At 46.5% G+C, this 18,159-nt stretch overlaps 1 protein-coding gene across 1 annotated transcript in view; it reads left to right on the top strand.

The window, feature by feature from the left end:
- LOC146981380 (zinc finger SWIM domain-containing protein 6-like) overlaps positions 1-18,159 on the top strand; it is a 42,157-nt gene that overhangs the window by 11,646 nt on the left and 12,352 nt on the right. Inside the window, exons 2-4 of the mRNA XM_085786516.1 lie at positions 12,749-13,105; positions 14,584-14,732; positions 16,384-16,534. Of these exons, the coding sequence (XP_085642642.1) occupies positions 12,749-13,105; positions 14,584-14,732; positions 16,384-16,534 (657 nt within the window). The remainder of the gene's footprint in view (positions 1-12,748; positions 13,106-14,583; positions 14,733-16,383; positions 16,535-18,159) is intronic.

Raw genomic sequence — 18,159 nt, 5'->3', positions numbered from 1 at the left:
GCAAAGCCAGTGAGCCTTAACCACCTTCTGTCAGTCTGTCTGCTCTCAGTGCTGTTTTCTCTCTCATAGGAATCTAATGGCTTTTCCACTGTCCTCTTTCCAAACCTCCACCACCTCCATCTCCCCCCTTCTCCTCTTTCTCGCTATCACCATTCTTTTTTTTTTTTTCTTATTCTCCTCCATCTCCTCTCACTTTCCGTTTCCCTGTTAAAACTCTCCCCCAAAAGTCCTGGTGCTGTCTTCCCCTGTTACCTCCCCTCCCTTTCTCTCCCTGCGTCCTTCCAGCTGCTGGCCAGGGGAACAGCTGACTAAATCTAAAGCTGGGGCCCCTGGCTCTGGCCCCGGCCCCAGCTCTGCCACAGCCTCCTCCTATTCTCAGCCCCCCCCCGTCCCTCCCTCGTCTCCTCGTCCCTCCTTCCTCTGGCCTCTAGCCCTGGCTCCGCTCTCAGCAGCCCCAGTTCAGCCCTGGCCCTGTCTCTGAGCCACAGCTCCAGCTCTGCCTGACTCTCAGCGGTTCCCTCCACCCCCCCCACACCCCCATCCCTCCATCCCTCTTTGGAGCTGAAAAGCCCCAAAAGCCCTCTCTTTTCTCTCTCTCTGTTTCGCCTATAAGCCTGCCCTCTCTCTTTCTCTTCCCTTTTCAGTTTTTCCCCCTGTCTTTCGTGCTAATTCACTTGCCCCCCCCCCCCCCCCTCTTTCCCTCCTCCCCACACTGACGGGCTGTAGCTGGGCCCCTGGTACTGTCCCAACTTATCTGGACTGAGGCCTCATCCAGGTTGGCTGCATTTCACTTCTCTGGCTTCTCTACCCAGCCTCTCTAGCCAGGCATCTTTCTCTCTCTGGCTAGTAGCGTTAGTCACTGTAACTCATTGTGGCTCGCTTTACTCGGAGCCACGCTCAGCTTGTACATTTGGTTGTTTCTGGCTCAACACTTCCTCGCAAAGCTCTTTGACTCCTCATGCATCTCTTTGTCTCCTCCACTCTTGCCTCTGTACATCTCTTTAACTTGTGTAGACAGGCTCAGCCCCGGCGCAAACACAAACGCTCGGCGCACAATGGCGTGCGTCGCGCGAGCGTGAAGCACATGACACATGATTGGCAGCAGAGGGGGACGACAGAGGGTGGGGTGGGGTGCTGATGGAGGGGAGGAGGGGGGGGCTCAGTGAAAGGGGAAGTGGGGCCTTGTCACATCTCCAGGCAAGCCGGGGGCTTGGGTTTGATCGCTGCCCAGGGAGGAGAGCCTCTGTCCCCCCCCCCCACCCCCCCACCTTCCTCTCTCCCTCCCCGACCTCTGTGGCTGTCACAGCACGGCTGCAGGCTTGTGTGATCAGGTGCAGGCCCAGGTTCTGCCATCGCTCCTCTCAACAGACATTGCCCACAGAAGACACCTGTCAATGCTCTTCCCCCTCTCTGACACCAAACTGCACTGAGATGAGTGACAGAGGGCTGACAGAATAAAGTTCAGAGAGCAACCCGAGCTACAGTGGGATGCACACACACACATACACACACACACCCTTTGTGCGGAAGTGGGCCAAGGAAGCTCAGGCAGGAAGAAGCAGAGTCAGTCTCTTCCATGCAGTTGAAGCCACATCAGAATCTTCTGGAACATCTCGCTGCTCCTCATAGATTATTATTCAGCCCACTCCCTGTCTGTCTAATGCCCAATACAGCCTTTGTCGTTGTTGCCGTCTTTGTTGTCATTTTTTCGGTGTTTGGTTTTGTTTTTATGTGTGTGTGTGTGTGTGTGTGTGTGTGTGTGTATGGAGAGGAAAGTGGGGGTGCGGGAAGCAGCATAAGTTTCCTTTTTGGAGTCACGTTTTTTCTCTTGTTGACTGACAGATGCGGAACGATGAAAGCAAATCACAACGTGCCACAGACTTCAAAGGTCCCTGTGTTCCGCCGTTTATTGGGAACAATGCACAACAACCCTCTCTCCCAGTGTGGATTTCTTCAAAATCAGGAGGGAGAAGGGGAAAAAAACCTAAACTGAAGAAGCGAGAGGCGTATGACAAAGAAGCTACCATCCAAACAGCTAACGGGGGCAGAGGGAGGAGGAAGGGTGCTAAATAATCAGACCTAAGCACTGTAACCGATTCGGACTGCTTTTCAAAAGCGTTTTCAATCAAAACGGGCTTTTGATGCACACTTATTCTGATACCAGGGATGTCTGAGTGGAGTAAAAGTGACGGCTTAAAGTTGTAAAGACATCTCTCTGCTTTAGTTCCTCACTTGCTTTCACTTGTGTGTGTGTGTGTGTTTTGTGTGTGTTTGGTCTGTGTGTGTGTGTTTTGTAAGGACCAGCGCATCAGTAATTAACTAAGTGGAAAAGCTAAGATGAAGTAAGCCGCTTGGTTCTGCTCTCCTAACCTTATAGACTCACTCTCTCTCTCTGTTCCCCTCCCTCCCTCTCTTTCTCTCTTTCTCTTTTATTCTTCCTCTTGTCCAGGATGGCACCCATTGACTGCCACTGACCTAATTTGGGCAAATTTCACTGACCTACTTCATGGGTGAATGCTGACTTGCCCACGGGAGGGGATTCTCTCTCTCACTCACATACACATTTACACATATTCTTCTCTATCCATATTATTAATATTCAGACCATCAGCCTCCTGAATGGGTTGCTAGGGCACTGGGCATGTACCCCCTCACTTGTGCCCCTCCTCCCCCTTTCCTACCCCATTAAAGAAAATCCTGTCCTTGCCTCCTTCAACACCCAGGCATCCCAAATGAACATAATGAGGATCTCAAAGTATGGGCACGTGGTGATATATAAACAAAGCAGTTGGCCTTTGTTTCATGTGGTCTCAGAGGTGACACGGTCCTTCACTTCACTAGTCTCAAATGAGACATAATCAGTGTAATTGCACACAGATATAATTATTCTTCTGTCATCTATGAAAATGCTAATGTGAGCAAATGTGATCAAACAACGCGGAGATGCTTTGAGTGCTCAGACAATCACAACAATTCCTTTGCAAAGTTAGACGAGACGAACGAGAGACCTGCAGCCTATGGAGCGATGATGGTGATCCATTAGAAAGGATTGGCATCTTTAACCCACATGTATTATAAAAAAAAATGAATCCCAGCAACATTGCATCCCTCCAGCAGATTAATTCCCAGCTGACCAGACGCGTACGGTTCTCTGGAGGGTTTCGGAAAAAAGGTGTTGTCAGAGTTGGATTAGTTTTGCCCCTTTTTAACGTGAGGATGATTAGTAATAAACTTCTCTGCCTGCAGCCTCCCAGGAGGACACGGTGGTTGGAAGCAAGTCTAACCTGATTCAGTGTTTTGGTCGTGCTCATGTATTATTCTTTTGTGCAGCTGTGCTTGTGTGTGTTTGAGAAAGAATGAGAGAGGTATGTTTTTGTATTTCTCTGTGTGTGTGTGGAGCTGCCTGCTTCCCTGTGTGCATGTTGTGTGTTTGCCCACATGTGTGCCCGCCCCCACCGCTACCCTTCAAATACAACCCCTGAATGCAAACACACACACACACACACACACACACACACACACATACACGCGTGCTCGCTCACACCGGGCAGACATGTTGTCATGGCAACACATGCGGATGTCAACAAAAGAGGCTCCAGGGTGAACATTGTCTCCCTCTTGTCCAGCAGGGTGCAATTTATCTCAATGTAGCCATGAAAGGCAGCTATTTACATGAAACGAGAGCTGTTTCTGGGAAATAGGGGTCTCTCTGAAGGTTTTGATGTCAGCTGCCTGCTTTTAGCTTGAGAGTGGAAACCTAAACCATCCAGAGAGAGAGAGAGAGAGAGAGAGGAGGGAGAGGAGCTGTAAACCCACCGAGAGGGCTCAGTTCCCTCATGTAGTTGCAGCTCTTCACCCTGAAAGTCTCTCACTGTTTCCCCCTCAACACTCTCGATGAAGGCCCAGCGTAGCGTGTGATTTCAGATGCTTACAGTTTGCGCAGAGTAAATCTAACCCCCTTGCTTTATAGCTTATCCTTAAGAGAGTGGTCCTAACATCAATGTCAATATTTACAGGAATAGCCCGCAGGCAAGAGAATCGACCACCGCGATTCAGCAGAGACATATTCAACCTTTCTCTTGCCCCCCCCCCCCTCTCTCTTTTCACTCTCTCTCCTCTTCCTCTCACTCATCCTCATCCCCCGTTATTCCTGTTCTCTGACGGCCGATCACGGCGCCAGGTGGATGAGATATTTCTCTTTGGGGTTGCCTTTGTTTTGTGTAAGTGTGTGTGTGTGTGTGTGCTAGGTGTGCAACATCTCTGACAGGGCTGTGGCTTTGACACAGGCTCAGTGGCTGTTTGAGAGATGCTGGATGACGCTTGTCAAGTGATATTAAATGTGAGAGAACCACCACCCCCTCCTCCTCCTCCTCCTCCTCCTCCTCCTCCTCCTCCACCACCCCTCTGCTTTGCCCAGCCCTCCGCCACAGACTATGTCTGCTGTGGTTAGTGTGAGCTATGACACTTTTCATAGGGGCTTTTCAGGGGGGTTGGAGGTGCCACGTCTGATGTACGAAGCCTCACGTCTCTGCGGAGTGGTGGAGTGGACACTTGGCCTACATAGGTTCTTGGAAGGTCAATGGATGTGTAGCTACAGCAGATGCATTGCACACATACTGCACCTGTCTCATTACGCATGCTTTAAATAAACTTGAAACAAAACAAACAAATCTGGGTTAAGGCGGTTAGTGTACCATATTCATATTTGTGTAATTGCTTTGGTAATTGTTAATTGAAGGGTGTGTAGTTGCAGGGAGGGATGTCAATGTGAATCCAGGTCACCCTCAAACAGGCCACTCACCTATTTAGATTTATAGCCTACGCAAGCTTCTTTTCATTGCATTTAAGTAGTTTGCAGTGGCATGTAAAAGGTTAACCTACTTCCTGGTTTGTGTGTCTTTTTTTTTTCTCCCCCGTGTTGTCAGTGTGTGTCTGCGCACGTGTGTGTGTGTTTTTGTATCTGCCTCCATCTGTGTCAGGTAATAATGTGAAAGTATGAGTAGTGGGCCGGTGCGCTCGCTGCTATAATGGGGCAGCCGGAGCCGAGGGGATGCTGCAGGGATGTTGGGCAAAGAGGGTAGCGAGGGGAGGGGAGGGGAGGGGAGGGGAAGGGTGTGTGTGGATGGATGGATGGGTGTTGGGGGGTGGGGAGGGGTGGTGTAAAACCGGGATGAGTGGCGCGCGCCGCCGAGCAGAGAACAGCCAGCGTGTGACCTCGGCGACTCCAGGAAGGAAGGAGTTAAAGCACGAGCCGGCAGGGCTGCATGGGCTGCGTTACGCAAACTGGCGGCTGGCTGGAGCTGAAAGGGGAAGTGCTGAGCTCAGAGGAACGCTGGCACAGAGCCATCGCCCCCCCTCCTCCTCCCTCCTCTTCCCTCCCTCTCTCTCTCTCTCTCCCTCTCTTGCTCTCTCTCTGAAAGCCCCCCCCACACACACACACACACACTCCCCCCTCTTCTCCTCCCCCGGCTCTCCCTCCTTCCCCGCCTCCCCGCTACAGCTGAGCGCTCCCCATGCTTCCCACCGCCAGGCGTGGTGATTTGTGTTTGTGTGTCTGTGTGCCTGTGCTGGAATGCAGCTTCCCCCTTGCTGGGGCCTGTGTGTGTGTGTGTGTGTGTGTGTGTGTGTGTGTGTGTGTGTGTGTGTGACTGTGAGTGTGTGTTTGTGTGTGGGTGTGCACGTGTGTGTGTCTGTCTGGAATGATGCCTCCCCTTGTCTAGTGTGTGACGTCAGTACACACAACGGGTCAGCTTAGGGCTAGGCTGGAGCTGTGTGTGTGTGTGTGTGTGTGTGTGTGTGTGTGTGTGTCATGGGAGGGAGGGAAGGAGGGGGGGGGGGGGCAGGGGAGGAGTCAGTTATTGGAGAGCGAAAGAGGAAAGAGGAGGGGCTGTTTGTGAGCAGAAGGAGGTTGACTGCAGGGAGTCACTGAAGCCAATATGCGTGCATGCATGAAGGCATCATGAGTGTGTGTCAAAGGGTGGGGAAGTGTGTGCATGTCTGTGTGTATTTGTGTGTGTGTGTCGGATGACTTTCCAAACGAAATGGGAAGGGTAAAGAGTGTAAGGTTATTTCCTGGCGTGGATAAAGTGAACCTCAAAACACACGTACACAAACTCGCACATGTGCGCACACAGTCATGCTGTAGTTTTCAGTCCAGTGCTGTTAGTGTCCAGCTATTTTCATATGCAAATGAATTCTGTTCACTTTCAGCCATGTTAGCTTCCACAGCGGTAGCTTTTTTTTGTCCCTGTTGAGCTACTTTTACAGAATCTTTATGCTACATTTCTTCTATTTCTGCCTCTTTTTTGATTTACCTTTTTTTGGCTTCTGAGTTTGACATCAAGACACATTTTTCAGAGCTGTTTGTATCACAAAGATTCATCACAAAGTTCAAATTAAGCAAGAGTAACGCACATTGGAGTATTCTTTGTTTATTCTTTTCACAATTTCTTCTGAGCCGTCTTCCCGGCAGACACATGGCACACGCTGCCTGGACCTACACCCGTCTCCCTCATAGGAAGAAGGACGCTTGTGCTATAATGTCTTGACTGTATAGGTTTGTCATTAGACAGACACTCAAGGCATGAACTAGCAGACAATGGCTTTTCAATGGATCCCATTACCTTCGTCTATAGCTTGCGTGGCTCTACTGGGACGGACCTCTGCTAATTACACACATTCATTTCCAGCCAGCTGTAATTTCATTCACACTAATGAACCTGCACATGGATTGGGGGATAATGTATAGTTAATGTACAGCCAGGAGACAGAATTAGCAGGCTACCGGCTTCTCCAGTGACAGAGATTTTGAATAGCGGCTAACCGCACCGTGCACCCAATACCACACACACAGGTGCCGTTCTGAAGTTACAGAAAATAGTAATTTTAGACCAACGTGTTTAATGGTTAAGGGCGAAAAATATACCCTGCTTTGTTAAAAGTGCAAAAATCCATGTTTGTTTTTTCTTTGTCAGATTGCAGCAGTTGTATTGGGCGACATTTATTTATTTATTTATTTAACCTTTTTTCATGTTATCAGCAGCTGTGACATTGTGGTGTGTTGCTATGTAACAAATTGTATCATCTGCATGTAAAAGAAGAGTTTGATATTTTTGAAAACACACCTGCTCTCTTGCAGAGATATATGAGATAATTGTTACCACTGTCATGTCTGCACATCAAATATGAGTCTGGAGCCAGCTTAGCTCAGTTTAGCACAACGCCTGGGAAGAAGAGGGATCAGTTTATCCACCCACCAGCAACTCTAATGCATCATATTTTGTTTGTATTATCCGTGCAAAGTGTAGAATCAACACATCATGTGCCATTCTAGACTATTCCTGACCCGTTCCCAACCACTTCGTGGTTGGGAACGGGTCCAGAATGACACATTTTCTAATTGATACTGTCTGTTTATTGTACAAATGAAATCCAATGAGAGTATATGACAGCACTATCCCCAAAACAATCATACAAATACAAATTCTCAAATAGTGAGTCTACAGCAAGAGGCCCTGATCATGAGTCTGCGTGTTCCCATGAACTGTTAGGATATTTTTCATCCCGCACTTCCCGTTTCTCGCAAGTCTTCCATCGGTTTCCAGCTTGAGCTCATTTTCTCATCACCTCATCCTTTTTTTTTTGTCTAGTCTCGATCCGCATCCCCTGAACGGAGGCATCACTGTCTGTGCTGGTCAGCCATCTGAACGCCAACCTTTGGGATCAGTCAGTGGAGCAGTAACACCAGCTCTGCCTGACAGGCCCAATCCAGCAAAATTAGAATCCATTTTGAAAGTGATAGTTAGAAAATTGCAAGTCATTCCTGATGTACCGCATGGAAACTAAGTGGCAGCAGCCCAGTAGTCGACTGTCATTTCAACCGCCAGCTGATGACAACTCCAATCACCCACACAGCCGTCAGCACACACACACACACACACACACACACACACACACACATAGATATCCTCTCCCTCCCATCCTTATGATTAGCATGCAGATTTTGCTGTCAGAATCTCAAGCGGAAGTAAAAGCATTGAAATTCATAGAATATCTCAAAACATTAATTTATTCTCGTTTGTGTCTGTCGGAATAAGCATTCAGACTGTGAGCAAGTGTGTGTGTGTGTGTGTGTGTGTTGGTGTGCACTTGCATGTGCAATGAAAATATACCTGGCGAGAAAAGGGCCTTTTGGTGTAACAGAGGGTTTGAGGCATAAATATGGCCGCCCCTGGAGCTCAGCTGTGTTATTCCAGCCCGTCCCACACCTAGGACACACACTCATGCACACACATGCCTGGAGCAAGGTCTCCTGCAGAACAACATTGATCTCTGTTTATGGTCTCTGTATGGGTGCTTCCTTATAGGGACCACACACGCATGTACTCATTGTTAGTCACACAGGCCGACGCTTTAAGATGCTGAAAGGCCTTGTATTCGTCTTTGTAGCCTTATTAACCGAGCTAGTCGGAGAAGCCGCGGTGAAGGAAATGCTGCTGTAGCCGTGGGTGGGATGGAGGTTGTGCTAGAGGTGGGGGGGGGGTTGCCCAATAATTCTTGACCCTTCCTCGACCTGCTGTAGAGCTTTGCTTTTTCTTCAGTTGTGGTTCAGATCTCCTTTCAGGAGGGGCCTCTCGGTTCAATCCGACCAAGCGGATTGGATTCCAGTCTAGTAGCCTTTTCTCAGCTAAGTTTTAGCTGGCTATCTTTGGTCAACACCAAAGTTGAATCCCATGTTGAAGCGCCAACTACCACAGGTGGTCCCCCCCCCCCCGCCCCGCCCCCACCACCCTGCTCTGGATCAGAGGAGCTCTAGCAGGGCAGAGTGAGATTTAGGTGTTGCTCTCTGTCTGTCTGCAGCTCATGAGGTAATTTGATTAATGTGCAAGGCTAAAGTGAATCGGCGCAGGGCGAATGGGCCTTAAATATCTATTTGCTCTCTCTGTTTCTCCCTCTTTGCTTTTGTTGACTCGCTTTCACACCAGCCCATTTGCTTCATCTTATTTCTTGCACTGAAATCAATCATGTATTCAGGATGTATCTCACAGACACACACACACACACACTCACACACACAGAAATACAACGGATGAGTGCTGCCTGAACTGCGTGGTGCCATATTAGATTTAGGTGACACTCACTCATGAACCAATTCAGCCAATAAACTTAATGACCTTCCCACTGCTGGGCCTGAATTTTCTCCATTGACTTGGAATCTTAATTTGATTGCGGAAATATATGTATGTTGCTCAATCTAATTTTCTCCAGTGATTTTGGGACTCTGAACACTTTTGTGCTTAGACAAGCAAACCTTTCAGGCCTGGCCCCATTCACCGCCAATCGCCTTCATGTGGGAAGCTAAATTGTGTTTTATAGGAAGGAAGCGTATAAAGGCGGTATTCTGCCGTCGCAGCAGATGTATGTTGAAGGAGTTGCAGGTCTTAGTCTGGGCCCTTTTGCCCTGAAATAAGAGCAGGAGTCCGGCATTTCTGGGGCCCCTTGTTGTTGAATAGACAGAAGTGGTCCTAGTTGGGCAGGAGAGGGCATGCTGGCTTATCGGTAGCCTACTTAAATACAGTTTCAAAACGAGAGAAAAAAGATAGAGCAAAGGACTATTTGGGGGAATGCTTTGATGTGGGTCCCCCAAGGAGTGTGGGTGGTCCACAGGCCTTTGTGGGATTTGAACATATATATACATATGCTCATTCTCGCTCAGTCTTTCACACACTGTTTTCACTGCCTTACACAGCGCTTTGGGCCAAGTGTGACTTCACCAGGGCGGTCAGGAGGGGTTTCTAGGGCAACCTCACAGAGGCCTTGTTCTAAAAATGGCCGCCATGGTTACTTTGAAAGCCAACCCTGGCCTCTTGAACATGCACAGAAAAGAGCCCTGAGCACCACTCGGGGAGGGGAGCTGGGTGGACTGGGTGAGGGGGAAACCAGGCTCTTTAATAGCTAGCACATGAGACATTGAAGGTTTCAAACCCACCCAACCAGGAGTCATGGGAGGTGTGTGTTGCTTGTGTGCGTGCGTGTGTGTGTGTGTGTACCTAAACAGTAATATCCCTGTACTCAGCGCTTGGCTAAATTAAAAGGGCATTTTTGGCGTGGGGGGCAGTTTTTGGTGCCCAGACGATTGGACGGGGAAAGGCGAAACTCATTACCTACCCATCTGTCAGAGAGTGAGAGGGAAAGCGCTGTGGGAATGTGGATGGAGGGAGGGACGGATGAAAAGGGCTTGGAAGGCAATAGAGTGAGAGTGTCCATTAAAGCAAACGGAATCACAACAGACTTCTGCTTTCAAACGAGGATAAGTCTTTTATCTCTATTAGTTTTTCATTTTCCATGTGTTTTTAATTTTTTTTTGTGTGAAAAAAGTACCCTGTTAATTTTCTCCACGAAAAAAAAAGACAGACCTTTGTAGAAAAGTGCAGCTGCTTTTACACAGCAGTCTGATAAGTGTGTGAGTGTTTGTATCAGAGGTTGATTTGTCTTTGAGCTCCCTCAGCCCCACATGTTTTTGATGTTCTCTTTTTCTCTCCCCTCTCTGGACCAGGGGCCACTCTTGAAACACAAGTTTGTGTTTCGCACACACACACACACACACACACACACACACACACACACACACACACACACACACACATACACACACAGAAACATGCACCAACACTCACACACGTGTACTTGCAAGTATGAAAAGCCATCGCTCATTTGTCTGTTTAAATGTGTTAGCTCCCAGTTCTACAACCAGCTGCACCATGTAAACCTTTTTGTCTTCTTGTGACAATCTCTCTCTCTCTCTCTCTCTCTCTCTCTCTCTCTCTCTCTCTCTCTCTCTCTCTCTCTCTCTCTCTCTCTCTCTCTCTCTCTCTCTCTCTCTCTCTCTCTCTCTCACAGCTGTAGACATATAGGCTTTGATCACTGCAGATGCAAGTGGCTGCCATATTCGATCCACACCCCTCTTCTGTGGATATTGTTAACGAACATGTACTTCCTTTGCCAGCTGGCTTTCAGAATGGAAAAGCATATCTCCATGGCAATGTTCTGCAGTTCTGCACTGTTAGACATTTGCAGCCAAACTCTTATTGGTTCTGCAGATAATGCTGAGCAAAAGGGCACGACAAAACACAATACTGCTATTTCTAATTTGACGCCTATGCCGCGTCGCAGGCTCGCAGCATCCATCCATGCTAATGGAGCCTTTTGAATTTTGGATACAGTCTAACTCATGCAGGGCGTGTTTAAACAGCCTGTCTGACTCTGTGTTTCTACCAATGTCAGATGGGACACTGTGGAGGAGAATTGTAAGGCCTCTGCATCCAGCTTGTTTTATTTTTATATGCATCCTGAGGGCACAGGCAGCACTATAGGCAAAGGTCGTGACCCTGTTTACTTCCTTCTCTGTTTTTCTTCCTGTTCACCTGCGTTCTTGCTGCACCCCTCAACCATCGAGGAGGAGGGAAAAGCTACTTTGACCTGACCTCTGTTCAGTTTGCTTGTGCACCCCTCAACCCATTTCCATCATCGTCCCATGAAATATTCAACTCCCGCCCCTCCCTTCTTACCTAATGTAGAGGCCCAGAAAACACTTTGATATCTGCATTAATACATGCTTGATATCACAGCGATGCGTCTGCTCAGCGCTTTGATAAACATATTTAAGAGATGTATGTCTATGCCTGGTCCACATGCATTTCAGAGATCTCCTCTGAGCACATAAATGCATTCATAAGCTACTCTCTGTCTCCCCTAACCACTCCCATTATTAATAAATGCATGATCTCACGCTGTGGCTCGGTGTGTGCGCGCACGTTTGTCTCTTTCATATGCTCATGAGTGTGTGTTTTAGGCCACCGCCGGGGACCCCGCCCCGCTCATTCATATTCATCCTCGCATAATGACCAGCCGTGCCTCCGGATAGCGCAGTCAGGATAAGATCAAACATTATATTCAAACAAGAGGCTGTGTTATTCATACTGTATCAGCCGCACTCACCACTCACTTCCTCGTCTTCTCTCTCAATTCCTCCTTTAGCAGTGGATCGCCAAACTCAGTCCCAGGCATCTAGATACTAGTCATAACAGTGGATTGCAGCTGGTCCTGATCATGCTCTCATGATAGGAGAACATGGGGCCTTGGCAGGTGACCGTGGCCAACTGAGTCTGTTTCATATAATTGTTCAAAGTCCATGCTGCGTGCATCCATCCTTAGAGTTGACTCAATAATGTCATTTATTAAAGGGCACATTCACTGGGCCGATGGAGTCATTCAGTTCTTATTTCATTAATGCGAAGGCAAAACGTCCAGTTGTTGGCTCTGTCTGGAGCCCATAGATGCCAGATCTAATCTCTGTCTTATTTAACAACCACTGACTGGTTAAACCTCTGATCTTGTCTTAACAATCAAAGTAGGCTCAGGTTTGAATTTAATAACTGAAATGTGAAAAAAGCAAAGCAGAAAAGTTTGTTCTGTCATGTGATGTGGTATTGAGTGCAAGTTTTGCTGGGCTAACTGTCTAAAACCCACAAATGTTAATATTATGAAGACAAAACCTGAGACACTCATAATTGAAAATATGGAGCCTCCTTTTGTAATTTAGCTCAATAATTATTTGAATGATTCATCAGTGTAAAAATATGCTGCTGATTAACTCCCCCTTGATCAACTAATTGTCTTGGAGATAAAAGAAGGAAAGATGGCTCTACTACATGATGGCTTCATTATTTTCTTTCTCTCTGTTTTCCAGGTTTTCATCTGAGCGGCACGGTGACGGACCCCGCCACGCCCTCGTCCCCGGAGCTCGTATGCAGTGTGAGCGTCAGCTTCGACCGCTGCAAGATCACGGCCGTAACATGCACATGCGGAAACAAAGACATCTTCTACTGCGCCCATGTAGTGGCGCTTTCGCTTTACAGAGTACGGAAGCCCGAGCAGGTCAAACTTCACCTGCCAATCTCAGAGACCCTGTTCCAGATGAGCAGAGACCAGCTACAGAAGTTTGTCCAGTATCTCATATCAGTTCACCACACAGAGGTGCTGCCCACCGCACAGAAACTGGCCGACGAGATTCTGTCGCAGAACTCGGAGATCAACCAGGTCCACGGTGAGAGAAGTGTGTGTGTGTGTGTGTGTGTGTGTGGGGTCGGGTGTGTTTGGAGAAGGTGGCGGCCATGTTTAAAACCACGTGATTGGGTTTGTGTGTGTCTCCCTGCTGCCATACGTACATGTATTGACTGCATGATGGAGGAAAAGTGTGGCAGGATCAATGTTACTCATTAGTGAGATCCAAACAGTAAAGGAGAGACTGTGTGCCTTTAATCCACACTATAGACTCGTTATTTACCACTGAGAGGAGAGGGATGCAGAGACAGAGACGAGGAGGTTAGCAGAGAGATAAAGAGAGGGGCATATCTCTAGTTATCGATATTGTTCTTGCTTACTTTAATACAGGGGGGGATGGTGAAGGACAAACAGTGTAGAGAAACAACATGACAGATGCATGGGATAGAGGGAGGCATGAAAAAATACATATGTGTATGAGACATGGAGTCACACAGGAAAACACACCAGGAGAGGAACAACTATGTGAAAACTGAAACACGAAGGGAGATGTGAGAAGTGTCAATCATGAAACAGACAAAGACAGAAACAGGTCTTCCTCACAAGACTGTAATAACTGAGGACTGTTTTTTTTTGTTTTTTTTAACATACTATTGATCCAACGACTCCTCCATCAATATCTATGGAAATGTAAACTAAAATATATCAGGTGGATTTAACCATCTTTATTATTCCTATTCCATATCTCTTTGCTTTCACACTTTATCGGATTATTGTCCTATGAAATAACATTACATACATTCTGAGGGAGAAAGAAAGATACGTTGCTTTGCCACTGTAGGGCAAACTACTAAATATTCAAATTGACTGTGTCAGTTCAATGTTTGACTGTCAATATTATCTCCAGTGATGAGTTATTTGTTCAATTTGAAAATCATGCTTGTCTATAGTGCAGAATAAGTCAGGGTAGTATTAATGGAAAAGGGTAGACTACATGAAATTATGGAACATAAATATCATTTAAATGAAGTTGTTATTCCAACATCACCATTGTAAAGAATGGGCTTGACTGTTAATTAGATTTTGGAAAATATGAATGATAGAATGGGTTATGTGATGTCTGTGGTAAGTGTTACATGACCCAGTTTGTAAATGCAGCGTTGTGTGTTGTTGTTGTTGCCTCCCAGTATTACTACTATACTAGTGGGTGTTCTTATATCTAAGCTTCTGATGACACAAATTAATATCCTCACAGGTGTCGGAAGATGCGCAACCGTGAGGGTAAAACACAAACACAGTAATGCTCCACATTTTGAAAAGTGATGCTTTCCAAAGATAAACATATATACTCACCAAATACAGGTTCAAGGGGATGTTGGGAAATATACAGCACAGTATCCTATGATAAGGTGCTATTCTATACCAATGACATCACACTTTTAATTGGAACAAGAGACAGTGAAGACAATACAGTGGTCTGACTGCACATATAACATGTCTTAATGTATGTTATGTGTGTAGGGGCCCCGGACCCCACAGCGGGAGCCAGTGTGGACGACGAGAACTGCTGGCACCTGGATGAGGAGCAGGTTCAGGAGCAAGTCAAGCTTTTCCTCTCCCAGGGAGGATACCATGGCTCTGGCAAGCAGCTCAACCTGCTCTTCAGCAAGGTCAGAGGGCCTGCGACATTTCATCTGCACACATACAGAACATAACTACATGCATACAAAACATACCAGCCCAACCGCCACAGGCACAGGCACAGGCACAGACGCACTCTGCTTAATGTAATCTCAGACAAAACAGCTTACAAACTCAACTGGCACATGCATCAGATTGCATGTCGTTTCATAGCTACACCTGCTGTGTAAGATAAAGAGAGACAGGAGTATGGAAGGAGGAGAATACTACTCCCTACCCACAATTTTAATGATGGCATGAGAGATGTGTGGTCCTCTCTGCTGCCTGGATTTACAGTAGCAGAGCCAGGCCAGCATTAATGTGCTGTATGCTATGTAAAGACTCTAAGCCAAGGCCATTATCATCCACCCAGCCCAGCTTTTAGAACATCTCTCTGCTTCATGCTCTTTGATGCCTGTTATGTCCTTTCCAACACACTCGCACACACACACACACACACTGACAGACACATACACATCTGCGCACACGCACATTGAGAGCCACATACACACTGGTACATTCATAAAGCAAAACGAATCACAAAAACATGCACTCTATATGCATTTGTGTTGGTTATATGTGTTTCTGTGTTTGATGATTTTTTTCATGTGTCTGTGAATAGGAACACATATGAGTCACTATTTTCCAAATGTGTAGAATTCCTAAGGGTGGCTGTTTAAAACAATGCTTTTCTTGTTTTTTTCTGTTTGTAAGAGAAGGTGAAAAAGGTGCTAGTGCTGGACATGCACCAGATAGAAAAAGAAAAAAGAATTTACTCAGTGGTCCCAATACCCTTTGTTCTTTTTTTTACATATATATATATCAAACCTTTGTAGTTTTATTTTGAAAAGTATAGTTATGTACTGAAACTATCCAGCCCAATGTACAATGCAGCTCTGTTTGCATTTTTTATTATTAAGTACAGTTCTATGTGACCTTGTGACCTCTAAACAAATGAAACCATAAAGGTACTCCGAACACCTGACGGTAGTTTGAATGGCTGTCAAGACTTGTAAATAAAAAAGAAGAAGAAGTAAGGACAGGTGTCAACAACGTTTGAGAAGAGGCGTTGACAGAAAATGTGGAATTCTGTCACAGGATTTGAGTGAACATTAAAACCTGCTCATCGTCATCTGCAGCCGACCTCTATACATGTTTCTGCAGACATACAGCTGAGACAGATTATATAACCTGTCTTAATGGGGGAATCGCTTTTATTTTCCTATTCAGTTCCAATTCAGCACAACTTTATTCATCCATGTAAGCAGCTGCTCACCTGCAATCTATAGGACAATACACAGAATAATATAATCTTAAGAAAATGTTAAACTGGTAATAAATACATGAATTAGTAAAGATATCTAAATACAGTTTCAGATAAATATAGATATCTAAACAATGCACAAACAAACAAGGCTGTAGAAAAGCATAAAGGTAGGCCTACAGCTTACATTTGTTTGACTCTCGCTTGATTTTGTCATCGGTTCACTTTAATGTATGTGTTTATATACTTACGGTTATGTCACTTGTTTGTGTAGTCCACAGTGGTGTTGCATGTCTCTAAGTTTGTGTATACTTTACTTGTAGCCTGTGTGTAACCGTCCTCCCTGTCCCCTCTCCTCCTCTTCTCTCCTGCTGTAGGTGAGGGAGATGCTGAAGATGCGTGACTCCAACGGAGCGAGGATGTTAACACTGATCACAGAACAGTTCATGGCCGACCCACGGCTGGCACTGTGGAGACAGCAGGGCACCACCATGACCGACAAGTACAGACAGCTCTGGGATGAGCTTGGTGAGGGGAAAAAACACCACACACACACACACACACACACACACACACACACACACGCTGACAAATCGTCACACCACTGTGTACAGGCACCGACAGATTTAGCAAGGTGGGTGATCGAACTCAGACATTGACACATAAGCGCTCGCACACACATTCACACTTTTTTTTTTCTCTCTGTTTGTTTATTTGTCCTTTGTTTCCAAAACATCCCACACACACACACACATGCACACACATTCTCTCAGACTCAGACACACACTCTTCTCTTCGGTGACTTCCTCTCGCTGTGTGAATGTTATGTTTGGCTGCTCAGCAAGAGTGTCCTTGTGAATTACAAGCCGTTTAACGCAGCACCTCACATCCCATCAAAAGCCCAAATATTATGACCTGGTTTATGTTTTTCCAACGCGTCCTGTCATACATTCAGTCGATGTGACAGACTGCCGCTCGCTGCCGCAGTCGTTTTGGTTTGATAAAGCGTGTACCTCCTTTGACAGACGTTACTGTACCTACAGCAAAATGCTTCCTCACAAACCGAAAAAAGCAGCAAGCCCATCACCAGGACAGCAGTCGTGTTGTCTCCTGTCTTTGTAGTTTCCCTCTAAAGTCTTGGTTGCTGCCGCCACCGCCGCCTCCTCCTCTTCCTCTTCCTCTGCTGCTGCTGCTGCTGTTGTTGTTGATGATGATGTTTCGTTTTCTCCCTTTGGTCTTGTTCTGCACTTTGTGAGGACAGCGCAGTGATCTCATCTGTTTCAATCCCACGTATTTTTGGAAGTGTGTGTGTACGGTCTCTTTGAAGTCCACACTTCAAAAACCCTTCTTCCCAAGTCCTTATCACTCCCCCTGATGTGTGGTGAATGCTGCCTCTTGGCGCTGCTCTCTCTCTCTCTTCCTTTCTCTCCCTGTCTCTCTCTCTCTCTCCCCCTCTTTTGTCCTTCTCTTCTTTGAGCCGCAGCTACTCCTCTCCTCCAGACACAAAGCCATGCCTCATTCACTTGTCTTCACCCATGTCTCCTCGGCCAAATCATCTCTACTCCCATTTCATTTTCTGCTTCCCTTTTTTTCCGTTCTGCACCTTTTGTATTCGTTTTCTCTCTTCATGTGCCGTCTCTGTCCTTGTCTTCGTCCTTCGTCCTAAACTCTCTCTGCCTTTTACACACATACATTTGTACGTACAACGCACACACACACACACACACACACACACACACACTGAGTGTACATATCTTCAGCAGTCTTGAGAGTAAAATCCCTGAATGTGCTTTCCTCCTTGGAGACGTAGCCACTTTTCATATTCTGTTTGTTCCAATTTACTCCAAAATGATATGTGTGCAGTCAGCATTGCCTCGGGACTAGTTAAGTTCTCTGTTTTCACAGAGTTTTGTATTCCAGTGCAAGATGGCGGCAGCATATAAAATGCGCTCTAAAAGAAAAAGAACCAATGTTATGATGTTGTCTGTCTTTGAAAACCAACTTGAGCTTCCAATCTTGCAAAATAACTGTGTTTAAGGATGTTTTTAAATCTTTAAAAAAGTGCACCTTCCTGTATTCATGACTCATTGCTTACATCATCGTCACACAGTAGGGAAGTAGGGCAGGTAACTGAGGTGTGTGTATGTGTGTAT

This window comes from Trachurus japonicus, chromosome 9 (genome assembly GCF_045865225.1).
Source record: "Trachurus japonicus isolate A0001 chromosome 9, Traja_1.0".
Classification (NCBI taxonomy): domain Eukaryota; kingdom Metazoa; phylum Chordata; class Actinopteri; order Carangiformes; family Carangidae; genus Trachurus; species Trachurus japonicus.
The sequence above is the reverse complement of the archived record's forward strand: the minus strand, read 5'-3'. Positions and strand labels throughout refer to the sequence as shown.